General features: G+C 53.6%; 1 protein-coding gene and 1 long non-coding RNA gene across 2 annotated transcripts in view; both read right to left on the reverse strand.

Moving 5' to 3' along the window:
- LOC145721388 (uncharacterized) overlaps window positions 1–20,369 on the reverse strand; it is a 185,703-nt gene that overhangs the window by 32,768 nt on the left and 132,566 nt on the right. The window lies entirely within an intron of this gene.
- The window catches only part of RANGAP1 (Ran GTPase activating protein 1), a 31,429-nt gene that overhangs the window by 8,681 nt on the left and 2,379 nt on the right, over window positions 1–20,369 (reverse strand). Inside the window, 8 exon segments of the mRNA XM_081819120.1 lie at window positions 1–77; window positions 482–595; window positions 1,847–2,005; window positions 4,399–4,533; window positions 7,178–7,357; window positions 10,164–10,223; window positions 13,337–13,464; window positions 18,414–18,563. Of these exon segments, the coding sequence (XP_081675246.1) occupies window positions 1–77; window positions 482–595; window positions 1,847–2,005; window positions 4,399–4,533; window positions 7,178–7,357; window positions 10,164–10,223; window positions 13,337–13,464; window positions 18,414–18,563 (1,003 nt within the window).

A 20,369-nucleotide genomic window follows, 5' to 3' on the forward strand; every position in this document is an offset into this window, starting at 1 on the left:
TCGCTCTTGTCCGCCACGGCCTCAGCAACAGCCAGAGCAGCATCTCTCTTGATTTCACAGAACGACAAGTTCAGCTCCTAAAAATAAGAGGAAGGAGTAGAGGCAGGTAGAACCATAGGCCAGGAGACCGGGTCCTACTCTGAAGCCTCTGTTTTCCCCAAGGGAGGATGAGGCAGGCTCTGTCCTCCAGCCGGGCACGGTAACACCCACAGTAAAAACAAAGCCATTTCCCTCGCGACGTGCCGGACACTCGGTATGTTCTCTCACGCTATACCCTAATGACCTCATCGCTCCCTCCTCCCATTTCAAAAAAGAAGACACCGGCTCACATCACATGGGTGATAGGAACCGCACAACATCGGGGAAAGGTGTGGAAGGACGGGGCCATGAACCCAGGCCCACCTGGCCTTCAAGACCACCCCACCCCTGCCCCGCACGGCAGCAGCCCCGAGGGTGGGGGAAGCCCCGGCGGCGCTGGCACCTTCAGCTTGGGCAGGCCCCCGCGCACGGCCTCTGCGATGGCGACGGCGCCCTTGGAGCGCACCAGGCAGTCCCCGAAGTTGATCATCTCCACCTGCCGCAAGGTCTTCAGCGTCTACGGGGAGGAAGCGAAGGCTGGGTGAGGGTGCAGGCCTCCGAGAGCCCGCGGCACACCCCACGCCAGTTGCCACACCTTCGTCCTCCCTCTCGCCTGGACTTCTCAGTACTTCACCAGCTCTTGTCCCCTCCCGGCCTCTGGCGAACCTCCCTCCACCCTACTTCTATGCTACAGCCAGACCCTTCTTTGTGAAGCACAAATCTGACCAAGTCGAACCCCCCTTAAAACCTTACACAATTCTCTAGTCACGGGACAGGCTCAGAGTTAGAAGGTCACAGGGTCTTGTCCGCCTCTCCCCTCCCCCAGCCCTCAGACACATCCTGAACCCTGGTCGTTTCAAACCAGGACCAATGGAACAAGGCTCCCTCCCACCTCTGGGCCTCCCCCATGCTGCTGATCCCTCTGCCCGAAACACCCCTCTCTGTCCACAGTCCATTTGTCCTATACAACTTGGCCAAAATGTGACCTCTTCCCGAAAGTCTGCCCGAAGTCTGATTTGAACTTCCCATGTGCTCCCTACACTTGCACACACTTGTGCTAACACCCCACAGGAGCAGGACTAGCCTTTTGTGGGGCTTGGGGCCCTGTGAGGTCCCGACAGCTAGCCAGCCAGCCGGATTCAGGCCCTGCACCGTCGCTGGCCTGGCCCCGGCCCTCCCTCCCTGAACTTGGGGCTCCTCGGAGGCGGAGTCTGATTCAACTCTGCGTAGCCTGCACTCGGTACAGGGCTCAATAAGCAGCTGATGAAAGAATCAATGAGAAAAACAGGCTGCAGCAGCCTCCCATGCAGCCCCATGGACAACTCCAGCACCAACAGCTGGGTGTCCGGAGGCAGCGCAGAGGAAGGTGGTATGGACATGCCCGAAAACAGCACAGGCAAGCCTATGACATGTGCCCCATTCTGGAATGTTCAAGAGAGCCGGGGCGCACACCTGGTGGATGGGCAGAGGAGCTCCCCTGCCGATGTGTGCGTTAAAAAGGCAGTAGCCAGGACACCTGGGTGGCTCAGTTGGTTAAGCGACTGCCTTCAGCTCAAGTCATGATCCTGGAGTCCTAGGATCGAGTCCCGCATCAGACTCCCCGCTTGGCAGGGAGTCTGCTTCTCCCTCTGACCCTCCCCCCTCTCATGTGCTCTCTCTCTCTCATTCTCTCTCTCAAATAAATAAATAAAATCTTTAAAAGAAAAAAAAAAAAAGGCAGTAGCCAGTCCCGCTCGCCTCCACCATGACCCTGCCACTCCCGCCTCACCTTGGCCATGGCCACGGCGCCCTTCTCGGTGAAGGTGTTGTCATTCAGGTTGATGACACGCAGCAGGGGGTTGATGGCGAAAGCCTGGGCCAGGGCCGTGACGCCGGGGTGATTGATGCCGTTCTGTGGCATGTGGACCTCCTCCAGAGTCCCAATGATCTGTGAGGGGCAGGAGGGACAGAGCAGGGCGGTGGGCTCCCGAGCTCCAGGGGCAGGCCCAGCACCAACAACATCCAGCAGACAGGAAGGGGGCACCACACACTAGACACGGGGAGGGGCTGCCATCAGCTCGGGCCCAGGCTTGTCTGTGGCTATTTGGGGCATGAATCTCAAAGCAGAACTTTGGGCAGGGCTGTCTGATCCTCTCTACAATCTCAGGAGGGAGACCTACCTGGGATTAGGAACTCCACCAGACAGAGAAGACTAGGGATCAGAAAGGCTAAGTAACTTACACAGGGTCACACAGCTCGGAACACAGGTTCTTCCATCTGGTGTCCTCTACCCTGCAAAGACCCTGGGCGCTGGCCTGGGGTCTGGCCACAGTCCCTCCTTGCAGACTGCATGCAGCTCCACTGTGCCTTTCTTGGGGCTCTCCTGCGCTATTTACACAGTACAACTGGTGCCCCACATTCCCTCCTTTTCTGGGGGGTAGGGTCTTCACAAACACCTAGCCCTTTTTCATCCCAACCTTCTGACACTCCTCTCTTCTTGGAACACTGTGTCCTTATTTGTTGGCATTTTCTTGATAGGCTGACTCCTATGTTGCTTTCCTATATACCTCTCATTTTGGACACCAGAATCCCCCCACCAGGCATAGTCCAGTGCTCTTTCCCCATGCCCCCAGAGCACTGTTCTTCCTCTATCACGGTGTTCATCACCCTGGACGATCAATGCCACCTTCCTGTCTACACCCCACCAACCTCGGAGCTCCCAAGGAGAGCCATGTCCCAGCCTCTACTGCTACCAAGGATTGAGGCCAGGCCTGCGAGGACTCTCCACCTGGGTACCTTTTGTAGTTCCGCAGTGCCCAGAACAGCACAGGGGGTTCACAAGTAAATAGAGGCCAACGGAGGAACATTACCAGTCAGGGCTTCTCAGTATCTTCTGGTACCAGACCCTATGGGCAGTCTGGTAAAGCCCCTGACTCTCTCCGGAGCCTATTTTAAAATGTTAAGATAAATCATATACGACTACAAAGGAAATCCATTCAATTGGAAGAGAGTCCTCAAAATATTGAGAAAAAACCCCAAATGTGTGTTGCAGTAGTAAATGCACTCCTTAGTACAAAGGCACTGAATAACAGGACCTGGAGGCCAGTCCCCCGCTACCGCAGTGCTGATGCGTGAGAAACAAAGATTTGTGTCTCTGTAACAACTATAACTTGATGTGAAAATACCTGTGATTTCTATACTTACCAAAATCACAAGCATTTCAAAAGTTGCTGAGGTTTAAAATTTACATTCACAATTCAAGGTTAACACTACATTTTAGTTACATTAGTGGTAATAATCATGTAATCTTCTTCCATCCGCATTCAAAGACTCCCTGAATTCTATCCACAGACTAGAGACATCCCAGGGACCCCGAGGGAAGAACCCCACTCTAAGAGCATGGTGGACATCTGTTGGAGGCCTAGTAGACACAGTGTACTCCCCCACCCCTTCCCAGCGCACCGGGGACAGCAAGTTGAACGAGGGGTGCAGAGAAGGCGTAACCTTTAACGGCATGGTGTCTGTAAGGATGGCAATGAGGCGCCCCCAGCTCCGGAGGCACCTGGAAACCCCTGCAGCCAGGGGTCCAGCAAGGCCCAGGGCACTTCTCCCCTGCTATGTTCACTCTCTGCCTGAGGTAGATGAGCTCGGGCAGGGAGGCAGCAGGGAAAGCCACTCTGGCCCGAGTGTGGTTAATGTTGCTAGGACTCTGTTTGCCAAAGAAAACATTTAAATTAAGAGAAAAGAAAGGGACTCCAAAGTTCCCAGCGCCGTGGGGCAGGTGTGGCCCTCTTACAGAGCTCAAGGTCAGGGTCTCAGCAGTGTGGGGGGTGGGGGCAGGGCACTGGGGCAGCTGTGAAGGGTGAAGGGAGAGGAGAGTGGGAGGAGAGGCAGAGGGGATTAGGGTACCTGAGCCACTGCTCCCCTACCTCTCCATCTGAAAGGTAAGTCTGATGACTCCACCTCTGTGCCCCACCCAGTAGAGGCCAGAGACACCGACCCTCTGTGAGCCCAGGCCAGCGCCGGCCAGGCTGTTATCCTGCTCACTGCTCTGGCACCCCCGCTCCCATTTCTGAGCCTGACCTCACTCACTGATCAGAGCAACCTCACAATCTTCTCAAACAGCATTCCAGGGAGCCGCAGTGGTAGATCATGCAACCTTTCAGACACCTAACAGGAATTCTGCCCAGCTGCTGAATGAGCTAGCAGGTGCAGAGGGGGAAGCAACTCGCCCTAGGTCTCGCAGCTCAACTCCAGAGCTGGATGCACACCAGCTCTGTCAACCTGCAAAGCTTAGCCTGCCTTGGGGCGTGGCGGGGAGGATGTGCAGAAACCACTCACCCCGAAAGCTTCTGCCAAGGCAGTGGCTCCGTCGTTCTCCAGACGGTTTCTGCCGGCCACGAAGACCTTCAGGCCCAGTGGCTTGCCTTGAGCACTGGATTTCCGGTGACACTCAGTCAGAGCCGCTGCCAGGATCTGGGGGGTGGGGGGGTGGGGGGGGGAGGAAAGAGGCCCAGCCCTGAGGCAGGAGGCCCTGGTCTTCAACATCCCATGCCACCTACTGGCGGTGGCAGACCTGGGGACAAAGAATGGCTCACAGGCACCACGGTCATACTGCATGTGCACCTAGCACCTTACAGCTTGCTTCACGTGTGTGTCCCACTACCCTGTGGGGTCTAGCCTCATGTGAGAGGTGGGGACAGACACCCAGAGAGAAGGGAGACACCAACATGGAGAGGTCAACTGAAAGCCAGCTCCTGGGGAAGGGGCTTCACAGTCAGCTCACTATACTGCCGGAAGCCCTCTGTTGGGGGGGTGGGGGGACGGGAAACCATGGTGATTCCCACTTCCCAGCCGAAGAACCTCAAGCTCAGAGAGGGACAGAGACATTCCTATGGTTGCTAAACCAGTGGAAGACTCTGGACCAGAATCCAAATCTTCTGGAATCTCTCCCCTGTAGCCCTGCGCCTAAGGGGAGCTGGCCAAGACCACGACCCTGTCACACTCATCGGACACACACCATATGGTTGGGGTGGTGCCAGGAGATAGCTTCTCCCTGGGTGATACCAACAGACCAAGAGTTAAAAAATGCTGGCTGGTTGCTGGGAATCAGAGAGGCCACGGTAAATAAAAGATTCACAAGAAGTGCAACAGGAGAGAAGCAACGTTCGTAGAGCATCTCCTAGATCACCGGCACTTTCAATAAAGAAAGGTACTTTCACACCTCATTTCAACCACAAATTGAGCCTAGGAGGCAGGTGGGATTGGCTTGACTATAAACGAGGAGGCTGAGGCTCAGAGAGGTAACTGCAGGGGCCAAGGGCCCACAGCAAAGGGACAGGGGAGCCACAAGCGGCAGCCAGGCCTGCCTGAGTGCACAGCTCGCTGTCCCTGGGGGCCGGAAGGGCGACCGCCAGCCTGGCTCCTGGGGGTCATGCACATGCTCAGCCCAGAGACCGTGGACTTCTGCCATAAACCAGCCTCCTAAGGAACCTATGAGGAGGCGGGAGCCTACTGCACCAGCGCATCCCATTCTCCCCAGTTCCCTCTGGGGCCACCATGGTGAGGCCCCAGCTCCTACAAGAGTCCAACCTGGGGCCTCTGGGTCTGGAGAGCCCCAAGCACAGGGCTACATCTCACTCCCATGAATCCTTTGGGCCCCTCCAATTCCCATGTGTGTGGCACACGGGCCACAGTGAATGCACTCCGGCTGGAGGGAACAGATTACGAAGAACCCAGAGGCGCAGGTCAGCAAGGCCAGCACCCACAAGATGCCACAAAAAGGTCTCACTGAATCAGAGTGAGGGAGGTCAAGACAAGTACAAGTCAAATTCCAGAGTGGGGCAGGGCTGCCAGGGAGGCTCCCCTGGCCGCAGGGTTCCCACTGTCTTCGTCCCCGAGCTATGCCACACGCTGGAGTAAAGGCAAGGCCTACGACCAGCCCCGGGCAGCTCTAGGAGCCTCGGTTCCCCGGGCCGGCTGCGCGGCAGAGGAGAGCCCATGGAAAGCTGGGGCGTTTCCCAGGCGTGTCTCCAGCTCCCTCAGCACACCCCACTCTAGGTTGGCCTGGACTGATTTTCTGTGCTGAGGCCAACATTTTAATGTCTTCACACATGCACACAGCTTACTGCCCAATTAGACTGGGGGGTGGGGCTGGCTGAGCCAGCTGGGAGCACAGCCCGGCTCTCCCTCCCATGGGGCAAGAGGCAACGGGCACCCCTCACAGGGGAGGCCGCTCTGGCACAACACAGGCTCCCCTTGCTGCTCTAACGGGCAGAGAAGCATGTTCAAATCCCACATTAGCCCCACCCTAGCGATGCCATCTGGGGACTTGACCCAAGGCCTCTAGTCCCAAATCCGGCTGGTTAAGTGGAAAACTGGGAATGGCATCACCCCCTTTTTGGTGTGGGTGGGAGAATTAGGGTAATGCATTTAACACATCTGCAAAAAGAAGACGTCCCCAGTCGCTGTAGGTTCCTGCGTCCCAGCCCTTTTCTCTTTTTGGTCAGAACGTGAGTGGGGATAGGGAGGATGGGAATTGGCCTTTCTAGTGTCTGGGCCTAACGGAGCCAGAATGGACCAAAAAAGAGAATAAACAAGGCTGGGCTCCCTCCGTGCAGGTTCTGGGAAGAGAAGAGACGCCTTTCTGCACTGACCAGCCCGACCGGCTGGCAGGATGAGGGAGGCACCTCGGGCAAGGCCCAGTCCAGGAAAAAGGTGAGCTGTGCCCAGGCCTAAGGGGTTTCTCTTCCTGGGCTCCCTCCCCTCCACACACACCGGGCCTCACGTGGCTCTGCCAACTGTTCTGAGGGCACAGCAGCTCTGGGATGCCCAAGCCCAGCGCTCTGCAGAGCCAGCAGGTCACTGCCTCTGTGTTGCCAAGACAACACGAGAACCGGGGATGGTTGCTTGGCAACCCCGCCCTCCAGGCCTCCACCACCTCTCCCCACTGGCCACAGGCTGCTGCCTTTGAGGCCTTTCTGCTCTGAAGAGAAAAACAACCAGCCGGCCAGCCATCCCAGATGGTGGCCAAGGGCACATACTTCAGGAGACGAGGCAGGCAGGGAGGGAGGGAGGGTGAGGGACGATGGGGACGTGGGGGAGGGCCCGCCGCACCCACCTTGCCACCGCCAATGCCCATGCCACAGTTGTTGAGCTTGAGCTCATGAAGGGTGAAGCAGGAGGAGCTCTTGAGCAGGGCCTCAAAGCCTCGCACGCCGTCGGGCCCGAATGCGTTGTCGCTCAGGTCCAGCTCCACCAGCTGTGCCCCGGCTGTGATGAGTCCCTCCCCTAGTGAGGTCTGGACACAGAGAAGGTTCAGCTCAGTTTCACAGACACCTCCCAGGGGCAACTCCTATGCCAGGCCCCCCCTGCCCTCAGTGGGCACCCAGGCAGAGACACAGACCATTTCGCTACAGAGCTATCCTTATTTTAAACCCAGGACCAGAAACCCTGAAGAAGGCTCCCAATCCAGGTGGGGCATGGGGTGTGGTATACATGGGGGTGGTCAGGGAAAGCTTCCTATAGGAGGGGGCACTTGAGCTCAGGCTGAATGAGAATCAGTCAACCGAACAGGAGATTCCAGCCAACAGTACAAACATGAACAAAGAGACATAAGCATGAAGCAGCATACTGTGTGTCTAGAGACAAGCAGTGGACTCCAGAAGAGGATGAGGCTGGAAGGAAAGAGAGGAATCAAATCAGGCTAGAGCCCTGAATGTCAGGCCAAGGACCGTGAACTTGAGTCTGAGGGTTCTGAGGGCTTTGATGTGGGTGAGGGATATAGAAGACACATTCCCCCAAACCTGAGGAGGGCAGACTGGGGGCCAAGTGCCCGCCCAGGAGTGTGAGACAGTGATTCAGGCAGCAAAGAAGGAAGCTAGCTGGCCAGTGTGGTGGGAGACAAAAGAGAGGAAACAGAGCCTCGGGTCGGTTCTAGGTCCCACAGAGGGAAGGAGACCTGCAGAAGCTGCACGTTCAGTGGACGTGCAGGAAGGAGGCGGGCACCACTGATGCCTCCAGGGTTCCCGGTGGTGACTGGTGAGATGGGTGCCTATCTCTGAGCCACAGCCCAAGACCAATGTAGCAAGATGCTAAGCTCTCCTGGGAACCTGCTGGGCTGGGGATACCTACAGTTCCCCAGGAGAGACGGGTGAGGAGAGAAGGCTCTGCCAGAGACTGGGGGCAGAAACGGGGCCGGGCATGCATCGTGCATGGGGTTCCCAGGGGACACAGTGGGGGAGGGGAGACACTCTCCCTGCCTTGGCCATGAACAGGATACCTGAGGCAGTTTCCACTGTCCTCCCCACCATTGACTCAGCAACGGAGGGCCATTCTCGGGCTGCCCCTGTCCACAGAAGGCCCAGCCAGCCCCCGTCACCTGGTCCCACTGGCCTCTAGCCCTCCAGCAGCCAGAGCTGCTGAAACCCTCTGTGTCTGCCCTACCTTCCCTCCATCTCATGACTTTCCCTGACCCCAAAATCTCTTGTTCCCCTATGACTCACTCTGGTCGTTGGTAATATGGAGATAAGAATATCTCCCTCAATGACTGAGAAACTTAAATGCTGAAATTCAGGTAAAACAATGTGCACAGGGCCCATAGTTCGTATCTCCCAAGTACGTTTTCTTCACCCCCTCTTCTAACTTTAAATCCTTTTACTGGGCGCCTGGGTGGCTCAGTTGGTTGGGCGACTGCCTTTGGCTCAGGTCATGATCCTGGGGTCCTGGGATAGAGTCCCACCCTGGGCTTCCCTTGCTCTGCGGGGAGCCTGCTTCTCTCTCTCCCTCTACCTGCCATTCCCCCTGCTTGTGCTCTCTCTCTCTGTCAAATAAATAAAATCTTTAAAAAAAAAAAAAATCCTTTTACTTACAAACCCCCAAATGAATTTACTTAACCTACACTCTAAATCCTCCCTTCACCTGGTTCTTGTTCACCCTTTGAGGCTGGTAACTAATGGAATCAGCTCCCCAAGGGCTTCCTCAATCCCCCAAAGGAGGAGCCCTCCCTCTGGGGTCCCCATTAGGACATCTGTAACTTTTTTTTTTAAAGATTTTATTTATTTTCTGACAGAGAGAGAGAGACAGCGAGAGAGGGAACACAGCAGGGGGAGTGGGAGAGGGAGAAGCAGGCTCCCCACTGAGCAGGGAGCCTGATGTGGGTCTTGATCCTAGGACCCTGGGATCGACCTGAGCCGAAGGCAGACACCCAACCATTGAGCCACCCAGATACCCAACTTATTAATTTATTCATTCATTCTTTCAAATGTAAACTCTATGCCCAACATGGGGCTTGAACTTGACCCTGAGATGGAGTCACTTGCTCTACCGACGGAGCCAGCCAGGTGCCCCCGGACTGAGGTGCTTTAGAAATGAGGGTGGTCCCTGGCACCTCAGGAACCACAGTGCTGGCTAGATGCATGGAGGTCTAAGAAGGCAGCCCCAGCAAAACCAGGGTGAGAGACCCAGTAACACAGAGCCATGCTAATAATTGACCAAGAACCTCACCCTGAAGGCACCTCATGGGCTAGGCCCCATGTTACTGAAAGGCTGCCTATTACCAGCCCTGCCTCTTTCCCTTGAGCCCCAGGCAAGCCACATTCTGCTCAGTGACGCCCCCCATCCCAGCCCACCCACCCACCCCAGGCTGGGAACCTGACCCCAAGGCAAGCTGAGCCCCAGGAATGGGGAAATGAAAATCAGAGGGGATGGAAGCCACCCACCATGAGAAGCAAAGCCGAAGAGTGGTATGGAGAAAGGGAGGGCCCAGAGGGAGATGGGGGGGCCACAGAAGGGCGTGAGGGAACAGAACAGGGAGGTGCAAAGCTAAGAGGGATGAGAGCAGAGGGAGTGAGATCCACAGTGGGGGTGAAGCCAAAAAGCTCAGGAATGAACCCTGGGATCCCGGGGCTCTGCTGCACCTCCTGCGACTGGGCCTCGAGTCTCCCAGAGGCCGAGCCTGTCAGGACACGGGCAGATGCTGCACTTGCCCGGCTTCCATTCAGCACCTCAGTCACCCACAGCGTGAACAAAGTCTGAAAACAGTCCAGGGAATTGCCAAAGGGGTCCCTTGTCCCCAGGGGAGGGGAACAGTGGCCTGGTGCCCTTACCAGAGCTGGTGGGATCTCGGACCGCAGCCTCCCGGTGAACATGTCGCTCCAATGGCATCGCTTTGGGAGGAGGAGGAAGACAAGAGTCAGTGGAGCCCCTCAGAGGTGGCCTGCAGGCAATGCCTCATCCTTGTGGCCATGGACTACTGAGCATTACAATACTTCTGAAATTGGGTTTCCTCAATGAAAAGCTGGTCCAGCTGTGGCTGAAGCTGGGAGTACCTGGAGGCCCCCAAAGCAGAAGTGTGGAGGAAAATGCCCAACCCTCTGGTTTTCCAGGAGAGAAACCAGGCCGAGAAGGAAGAGACTGGCCCCAGGCCCCAGGCCCCAAGGCAGGGCAGTGGCAGGACCAGGGCCAATACGCCAGACTCCTTGTTTCCAATGCCGGTTTCTCATACACTGTGGGCCCAAATGACACGTGACAGAAGATGTGGGTGGCAGAGGCAGAAAGTAAGCAATACGGATCCATCAGCGAGAAAGTTACTCGTTTTGTAAGGTGCCTTTTTTTTTTTAAGTAATCTCTATGCCCAACATGGGGCTCGAACTCATGATCCTGAGATCAAGAGTCTCATGCTCTACTGACTGAGCCAGCCAGGCGCCCCTCAAGACTCTTTCCATCCCTTCTGATCACCTCCAGAAGGCGGTCTTTCTTTGGGGCTGGTGGATCTTGCCCACCTCTCCACTTCTTGCTCGTTTGCCTTTTGAACAAAGGGTGAGCAGGCCTCATGCTCAGAAGCTTTAGGTGACATCTTTTAGGTGACTAGAGTTTAATAACGCTATTTTGTTATCTTTATGGTAAGGAATACCACTTTCCATTTACAGAAGAGATCAAGTTTACTTTTAAATTACATCAAAGTGAGCTGATTTAAAGAAAATACTAGGAAAAGCCACAAAGGTGGTGGCCCTAGGACTAGATCGTGTTACCACACAGGCCAGCAGAATTTAGTTTCTAAGCACACAGCCCTACCCTCCAACTCTGGTCACTCTGTCCACCCAAAATATCAGCTCTGGCAGCTCCAGCCTCTCCTGGGCCAAATCTGGGCATGACAGAACCCAGAGAAAGCAACTTTCCCCTGAAAATCCAGTCCTTGAAATGTATGAACTAAATCCAACCTTAAGTACTAGGCAAACTGATTTCTGTAGAATTCTCAAGGCCTCCAATAAAGCAAATGACCAACCCACATGGAGCCTTAGGGGACAGTCTACATGGGTCTGCTCAGTGAGATACACCTGAATGCAGGTGCTCAGGGCCACGACAGGCAGCCACAGCCTGAGCACTGGAACCCCTGACAACTGGCATCTCACCCGGAAGCTTCCCCAACCCAACTCTGATGGGCCAAGGGTCAGCATGGGGGTTTGGCGCACAAGAACGAGGTTCCAATTCTGACTTAACCTGACTCCAGGCCCACCACTCTCCCCTCCCCATCTCTGACCCCCGCTATCCCATCTCTGCAATACAGCTTTTGGCCTCAACAATCTCTCAGTGAGCAGTAGTTACTACAGAGCAGTTATGAGGCTGGGCTGTTATCTGGGCCCCAGTCCCAGCCCCCTCCTGACACGTGTGGCCCTGGACCTCACCTCCCTCATCTGTCAAGACCTAACTTATGCCTGTGTTCCAACAGGAGAGGGAACATCTCTCGCACTAGCACCTTGGCCAGAGCACTACTGGGGTCAAGGGCAGCTCCCACCTGCCCTGGCCCTGACCCCATGAGGGTGGGGTGACTTAAGGCCCTAGGCCTGCTCAGGATGACACGTTGCACGTGGCACTCCTGTGGTCACGCTCTCTCATGACACAAGCCCACATGTGCTCACCACGGCAACCTCACAGGGAAGAAAAAGTTTTGATAAAGGACCCCCGACTCAGAGCGGAGTTTGGTGCAAGGCCACAGAAAACAAATAAGGTGGTGGTACCAGGGCTTCAACCCAGACCCTCAGATGACAAAGCTCAGCTTCTGCAGCCTCCAGGCCCAGGCCACATCTCCTCCATTCCTGCCCTTCACTGGCCACTGTGAAGGGTTGAGTTTTTTCATAGGAAAATGTCCCAGTGTCTGCTCAGGGAAACGACAGGCCCTGGGCAGAAGAGAAGATACAACCACCATCTTAGCTATTACCCGACCATGATGTTCCTGAGGAAACAAACAGTAAGGACTACCTCACGAGCCAGCCACTCCGCTTGCCCTGGCCCTGCATCCTTTCCCTTCAGCAAGCACAGGGGGGCCAGGAAAGAGCACCGGACTTCAGAGTCTGCCACGTGGCTTACTGATCAGCATTAGGATCCTGGGCTGTTTACTCAGCTCCTCCAAGCCTCAGTTCCCTTGACTTACAAATGGACACAGTGTTTATTACCTGGGGTGCCCGGAGGACTAAAGTCACAAGCCGTGCATGCACTGAGCATCATTTGCAGTCGGAAAAGCAGGTCTCTCCCTCATCACTCTGCAGAGGCTTTATGTGCTGATGCACACTAGGATTCCCAGGAATGAAGAGTGTGTAGGGACGTCCTCCTGATATTTTCAACACCTGATATCCCAACTCTTCTCACAGAGCATCCTGAAGGACTGCTGTTTAGTGGGACCCCCTTTAGGACACAGTGGAATAGAAGGATCTCTGTATCGGCCAAAGAGGAGCATCACTTGGATCTAACCTTTAAGAAAGAACCTGCCATTCAGCCGTGAGGAGTGCAGCACCTTCCCAAACCCACCACAGCATCTGAGCTGAGGTCTGGCCACTTCTGCCCAATACACGACTCTTCTATGGGCAGTCTTTGCTCTGGAGCCCCCTGCTGGGGAGGCTCAGCGCTTGCCAGAACAGCCCCATAGTCCAAGGCTTGGTGGCCAATTCTGTGCCCTTCCCTCCTCACAGACGCCAAATCTACAATGCTAGCTAGGCTCTCCGTGTCCAGTTCTGCTTCTTCCCCCTTTATCTTTCATGCATATTACCTGATAAACCTCTGACACTCCTGTCTGTTACTGGGGGATCCAAATGGACACATCACCCAGGGAGAGGGGCCCTGGCCAGTGCTGTGCACTCTGGGGAAGCCAGAGCAAGACGAGTTGTTCGTGGTGACCACCAACAAGGCAGGACCTAGGAGGGTCTGGACATAGGCAGGGGCTGTGGTGGCATGAGTAGAAGCTTGTCCCCAACCAGTCTGGGCCTGCTCACCACGCAGATCTCACCTTTAACTCTGACTTCTTCTCCAAAGCCTTGGCGATGACCCTGGCTGCCTCCACGCCCACCGTGTTGCCCTCCAGGCGCAGAGCCTCTAAGCCATCAAAGTCTTCAATCTCTTTAATCACGTCTTTGGCTGCCAAGGACCAAAGAACAGAAACTTAGATTTTGGGAGTCACAAACAGCTGAGGCAGAAGAGAGTCCAGCCGCTACCTCGTCACTCACAATTCCAACAGCAATAGTATACCTGCTGCGTGCTGGGTCCTGGCTTGCAAGGGAGAATCAGGCGGGCTCACAATCTAGCAGGGGACACGGCTACAAAGAAAATTCCTCTGTACTGAGTGTTAAAACAGGCGCAGAGGGAAGGCTTGGGAGCCAAAGGAGGAAAGAAACTGGCCACGTGGGGCAAAGAAGGGGCTTAGGGCACCTTATGGTGGTGTGTGTGGAGGCTCCCTCTGCAGGGATTGCACAAGGCCAGGCAAGGGGGGCGCCTAGGTGGCTCAGTTGGTTAAGCATCTGCCTTCGGGGGGGAGGGGCGGGCGCCTGGGTGGCTCAGATAGTTAAGCGTCTGCCTTCGGCTCAGGTCACGATCCCAGTGTCCTGGGATTGAGCCCCGCATCGGGCTCCCTGCTTGGCGGGGAGCCTGCTTCTCCCTCTCCCTCTACTGTTCCCCCTACTTGTGCTCTCTCGCTCTGTCAAATAAATAAATAAAATCTTAAAAAAAAGCATCCGCCTTCGGCTTGAGTCATGATCTCAGGGTCCTGGGATCAAGCCCCACATAGAGCTCTCTGCTCAGCAGGGAGCCTGCTTCTCCCTCTCCTTCCTGCTCGTGTTCTCTCTCACTATCTCTGTCTCTCTCTCTCTCAAACAAACAAACAAATAAATAAAAAAATAAAAAGAGGCCAAGCAGGGAAATGGCATCCAAGTTGAGAGGACCAGCAGGTACAACAGCATAAAGGCTCTCAGAGTTACATGAATCATGTGCAGGGCGTTCATTACTGTATTGTTTTTGTTACGATGAAAAATTCCAAGCAAGCTAAATGTCCATCAACAGAGAATAGGTTAATTCACTGGAGTACATTATACAGTTACAGTGACATCATTATGAATGGTGACACAGTGTTTACCTGACTTGGAAAATATTCATGTCATAGTGACAAGTGAAAAATGGGGTTTTCCACAGGTATTTGATCTGATCACACTTTTAAAATGTTATACCTATTAGAAAATACATAAATAAAAATAAAAAATAAAATGCTATATATTCGATCTTACACACACACACACACACACACACACACACACACACACACCAAGGTCTAAAAGGATAAAAACCCAATGTTAAAACAATTATCTCTAGGTGCTGCCATTATGGGTGATTCTGTGCTTTTCCATCATCTGCTCAATTTATTCCTAATGTATCAGGTTATAAAACAGCTTTTAAAGTATCTCTAATTATGATCCTAATTGAGAAAGAAAGAAAAGAGAGAGAGAAAGAAAGAAAGAGAGAAAGAAAATAAAGAAAAGAAAAAAAGGAAAGGGGAACTCAGCTATGGTTAGGAAAAAAGCTAGAAAGAAAAATGCACCAAAATTAATAGTAGTTGTATCCTGGGGTATGAGATAATGAAGATGTGGTTTTTTTGCCTTCTTTCAATGTTTCTGTATTCTGTAATGAGCACATGTTAATTTTACAATCTGAACAAAAACACACAAGGGGCATGAGACAAAACCCCTCTAGCCTGGCTGGCACAAGACCAGTGGGGTGAGGCGATGGGGAAGAGATGGAGATGTGTACAGGAGAGAAAAGTTGGACTTGACCTTTTAGGTGACAAAGGCCACAGAAAGGGTTTCAGAAAGGTGGTGCTTCGCCACCTGTAAGGAGCTTGCAGAGAAGCTGTCCCAGTGGGGCCTCTGAACATACCTCCCTCCCTAGGCCACCAGTGACACTTCCTTAGGATCCCTGCTGAACTCCCAGCCAGGTCAGATCCTGCTTGGCAGGTTTCACAGCCTGGTCTCCCCGCAGACGCTGCCTAAGTGATGACTTGATCATCATGTGGAGACTTTGTTCATACCCCCTTCCTCACTGGGTCATGAGCTCCGGCCAGGACTTGGCCTCAGCTCACTACCATGCCCCACAGAGAGGAATGCTTAGCATTCTCCCCAACACAGAGCCTAGTTACTATTACGTCTATCTCACAGTGGAGTAAGTTGAGACACAGAGAGAGTACATACATGCCTACTGAGGTCACACAGTCAGAAAGTGGTGACCAACATTTATTTTCCTTTTCTTATTTCACAACCAGGAAGGCTGGACAGGTATGAGCCTTCTATTTGCTAGAAGGGGAAGCTGAGGTTTCAAGGAATGAAGCAACTCTGCCCATGAATTTAAGAGAAGAGCAGAGCTAGGCTTCAGACTGGTCTTCTAAAACTCTACCCATGAGCTCCTCCTCAAATCCTTGCTTCCGTGCATAACCGTGGACTAAATGGAGCACCCCCGACCCCCGCAGGAAGCCCCTCAATCCCTCCTTCCTCCCCTGGGTCCCAGGTGCCCAGGTGTCCTCCGTGACTGGCACACAGTGCGCTGCGCGAGGGCTGAAATAATCTCTCAGCGCTTTGGAAGACCTGCTCCAGAACGGAGCCCCTCGAACACCCAGGGACTGGCCAGGTGAACAATGAGGGAGGACAGCTGCTCATGGGAATGTCTGTGCAATCAAGAGCCAGGCAACAGAGATGCAGGGGCCCCAAGGGAAGACTTCTGCCGTACAAGTGACGCACGCACAGAGCGAGTTCAGCCCTGGGGAGAGTCACAGGCACAACGCGAGCTGGGAAGAAAAAGCACCAATTGGGAAGAGCAGGGACAGGAGAGTGGGGCGATCACCGCTGGGTGGCCTCTCTCGTTCACCTTCAATCCACGTGGAGTTCTGTGTAACTCAAATACAGGCTAGGGCTGCATCCCAACCACTGTCGGATAACCAGCTGTCAGGAGGCTGAGCGGCAGGGCTTGCTTTTCAGCCTCCACCACCTCACACAGTGACAGGCTTCAGGTGGTCACCACGCAGCCATGGAAAAGCAGAAAGGCCTTTCTTTGGTCCTTAAATGACTTACTGGGGAGAGAAAAGAGCCTTGTTCCAATCATCAGTTTGGTGGCTTCCTCACACAGGCCCTTGCTCCTGATGGGGCCGGCTCACTCGCAGCCAAGATGGAGGCCCTTTGTGGGCCCAGGACTTGGCCGCCAGGTTCCCCTGCACAGCATTCAAGGGCCTCTGCACTGCGCTCCCTATGGCATCCTGATTTCTTCTCTCCCGTGCCCACCCTACGTGTCTCATCTCTGCCTAACTCATGTCGTCCTCCCTGCCTCTAGTGCCTTTTCGCCTTCAAGGACAGTTCAAACACCACCTCACCCATGGAGACCTCTAGGGCCCTCCTAAACTAGAAGTGACCCCTTTCCCTCGCCGTACTTCCCACAGCTTTCTGTTCATGTCGCTCAGAGTATCCTTCACCTTCTGCCCCCCAGTAGTTATCTGAGTACCTCCTTCCTCCTCCAGGAGAGGAGCTCCTCAGAGGCTGGGGCTGTAAGCTGGGCATCCCTGGTGACTTAAAAATGGAGGCAGCATGTCCAGCCTGCGCCAGTGAATTGGTGATCTGCACGGATTTTAAGGCTAGACAAGCTTGAGTTCTTTTTTTTTTTTTAAAGATTTTATTTATTTATTTGAGAGAGAGAATGCGATAGAGCATGAGAAGGGGGAGGGTCAGAGGGAGAAGCAGACTCCCCGCTGAGCAGGGAGCCCGACGCGGGACTCGATCCCGGGACTCCGGGATCATGACCTGAGCCGAAGGCAGCTGCTCAACCAACTGAGCCACCCAGGCGCCCGACAAGCTTGAGTTCTAATCCCAGCTCCACTGCTTCTAGCTGCGCCCTTAGGCGAGTCCTTTCACTTCCCTGGGCTTTCATTTTCCCATCTATAGAATGGGGATGAAACCCACCTGAAGGACTTTTCTGAAAATAAACTGAGATACTACTTTCGTGGCACTTAAGACAGCCTGACTCAGTGTTCAGTGAATGGCATTTAATAGCAAATTTATGTTTACTGAACTGAGCTGAAGGTCTACTGAGAAACACAGGAACACGGATTCAGCTGGAACTCTGTTAAAATCCTGGCTCTGCTATGTACCAGCTGTATGACCTTGGGCAAATTAGGTCTTCCAAACCATTTTTCCTTATTTATAAAAATGGTAACATTTCCACCTTCCTCCCTCCCTCCCGGATGATGCATGATTGAAAGTGACAAGAGCACAGGGAGGAGCTCCATCAATTTTAAGGCCGTTTAGAGCTATTAGGAATGTGCACGGCCACGCTCCCAGCAACCCAAGGACTCAAGCAGTTTCTGAGCCAGTGCAGGGGAGCAAGCCTGCCTGCACCGCATGACAACCAGGCAAGTCCAGACCAGTTTCCCTGGTTGGGCCAGAACCTCAAGAGGCCGTTCAAGTACTGACGTAGGTGCCTTCACTTCCAAACACCTGGGGATTCAGGGTTGACCAGTGTTAGCCACGCTTTGGCTAGGGATGAAAAGACAGGGCCTGCATTCTGGTTCCTAATTCCCTCCAGTCCTCATTCCTCTACACAGACAAGTCCTCATCCATCCCTCTCCCAGGAGCATTCAGCTGCATGGACCGGACCTCCAAGAGGGCCTTACCTCTGGGGAAGGCAACCAGTATTCCCAGACCAGCCTGGGATCATGGTGGTAAAGATCTAATAGGAAGTCAGGGGCTATATCCTGAGACTGCTGTCATGGTCGCTCATTGTTTACTATCCTCTCCAAGACATAAAGGGACCCTTCCCACCTGCCAACCTAAGCTGTCACCAGCAAGGATGGCCTCCAAAAACATGACTAGCAGGGAAGCCTATATGTGCTTGTGGACACATCATCTCTGAGCCTCACTGTGAGATGGGCCCAAAGATATCTCACAGAACTACTAGGACAAACAACGTAATAACACAGCTAAACAAGCCGGAACACGAGTAAGAGTAAGTGGTCATTTGCACACTCCCTTTCCTCCCCTGGGCCAGCCCAAGCAGGAACTCACCATCTTCTGCAGTGTTGAGTTTGAGGCTCTTGCCCTTGAAACTCAGCTGTCCCCCGGCCACCTGGGTTTTGGCAAGCGTCTCTGCTAGCTTGGCAATGTCTTCAGAGGCCATGCTGGCCACGTTGCTGGGCTCCCCTGGAAATCTGCAAACTGAGCAGGATGAAGTTTCATTAAGAGAGAGGAGTCTCCTGGGGACCCCCGGCTGGGAAGGGCAGGGTAGGACATCAGCCTTTTCAGGGGCTTGACCCCCTTTCTCCCCACTATGGAGACTCCAACAGCTAAACTACTGGGAGAAATGAAAACAGCGTTAGGGAGGGAACAATTCTAGAAAGGTGGAGAAAGTGGCAAGAATGTAGTAAAATCATATTTTAGCCTCTGGACAGTCACTATCTCACTTTAACTCCTCCCCTGCCCAAATGCCCCAGCTGGGACACCAAGCATAGCCATGTGAGTTGCCCATTTTCTGGGCCCCCAGTGAATGACAGTTGAGTCCCAGACCAATAGCTGCAAAGAGCCCCAAGCACACACCTGCTTGATCATCTTGGCTGCTCTCTGTTTGAGGGTCCCATTCCTCAAACAGGACTAAGATGGCTACGGGATCCAGGTCATCCATCCCAGGAAATGCCCCACCACCCACGCTGACATGTCTCTGGGGTTGGGGCCACGGGTCAGCCCACTGCACGTCAGTTTCAACCTTGGCCAGGAGACTGGGCAACCCATGGCGGCCAGACCTCAGGGGTTCCTAGGAGACCAGAGGTCTCTACATCACAACAGCCACCATCACAATAGATCCAGGGCAGAGTTACTGAAAAAAGGAGCTTCCAGCTTGGCAGAACTCAGAAGACTGGCAGAAAGGACCACTCCATTTCCCCAAAGAGGAAATGGCAGGTAATCAGGGGAGACCAAGGAAGACTGATATGGGGGACAGAACCAGGAGGTGCCCACAGAGACTCCGTCTTATCCAGAACATGTTCTTCCCCAATCTACTCATCCTCAAGATACAATTGTGATGGCCCTCCAAGCCTCTCATTCCCCCCAGGCTTCCTCTGGGCTCCTACAGCCAGCTTCCCACCTCCTCCTCCTTATCTTAACCCTGATCACCCTGGTTTGCCTATCTTTACCAGTAAGCATGAATCATTCTTCTGGGTAAGGAGGTGTCCATTCATTCAAGAAACATTTAATGTGTACTACTGTGTTCTGGACATTGTTCCAGATACTGGAAGCACAGCAGTGAATGAAACAAAAATCATACCCTCTTAAAATAAGTGTTCTTTTTTTTTTAAGATTTTATTTTTTTAAGTAATCTCTATGCCCAATGTGAGGCATAACACCAAGATCAAGAGTCGCCAGCTCTACCAACTGAGCCAGCCAGGCACCCCTTAGAGCATGTGTTCTAAACAAGATATGTAGTACCTTAAGACAGTGATAAGAAGAAAAATAAACAGAGAAGAGGGTAAGGAGTTTTCTGGGGGTTGCAATTTAAAACAGATTGGTTAGAGGAGTGCCTGGTGGCTCAGTTGGTTAAGCGTCCGACTAATGATCCCAGCTCAGGTCTTGATCTCAGGGTCATGAGTTCAAGCCCCATGTTCAGCTCCACACTGGGCATAGAGCCTACTTAAAAAAAAAACAAAAACAGGGCGCCTGGGTGGCTCAGTTGGTTAAGCGACTGCCTTCGGCTAAGGTCATGATCCTGGAGTCCCGGGATCGAGTCCCGCATCGGGCTCCCTGCTCGGCCGGGAGTCTGCTTCTCCCTCTGACCCTCCTCCCTCTCATGCTCTCTGTCTCTCATTCTCTCTGTCTCAAATAAATAAATAAAATCTTTAAAAAACAAACAAACAAACAAACAAAAAAACCCCACAACAAATCAGAATGCTTAGAGAAGATATTATTAGGAAAGAAACAAAGACTTGAAGGATATCAAGGCCTGGGCCAGGCAGATATCTGGGGGGGGGGGGG

Source organism: Leptonychotes weddellii, chromosome 5 (genome assembly GCF_054177405.1).
Source record: "Leptonychotes weddellii isolate Sample4059 chromosome 5, ASM5417740v2, whole genome shotgun sequence".
NCBI classification, from domain to species: domain Eukaryota; kingdom Metazoa; phylum Chordata; class Mammalia; order Carnivora; family Phocidae; genus Leptonychotes; species Leptonychotes weddellii.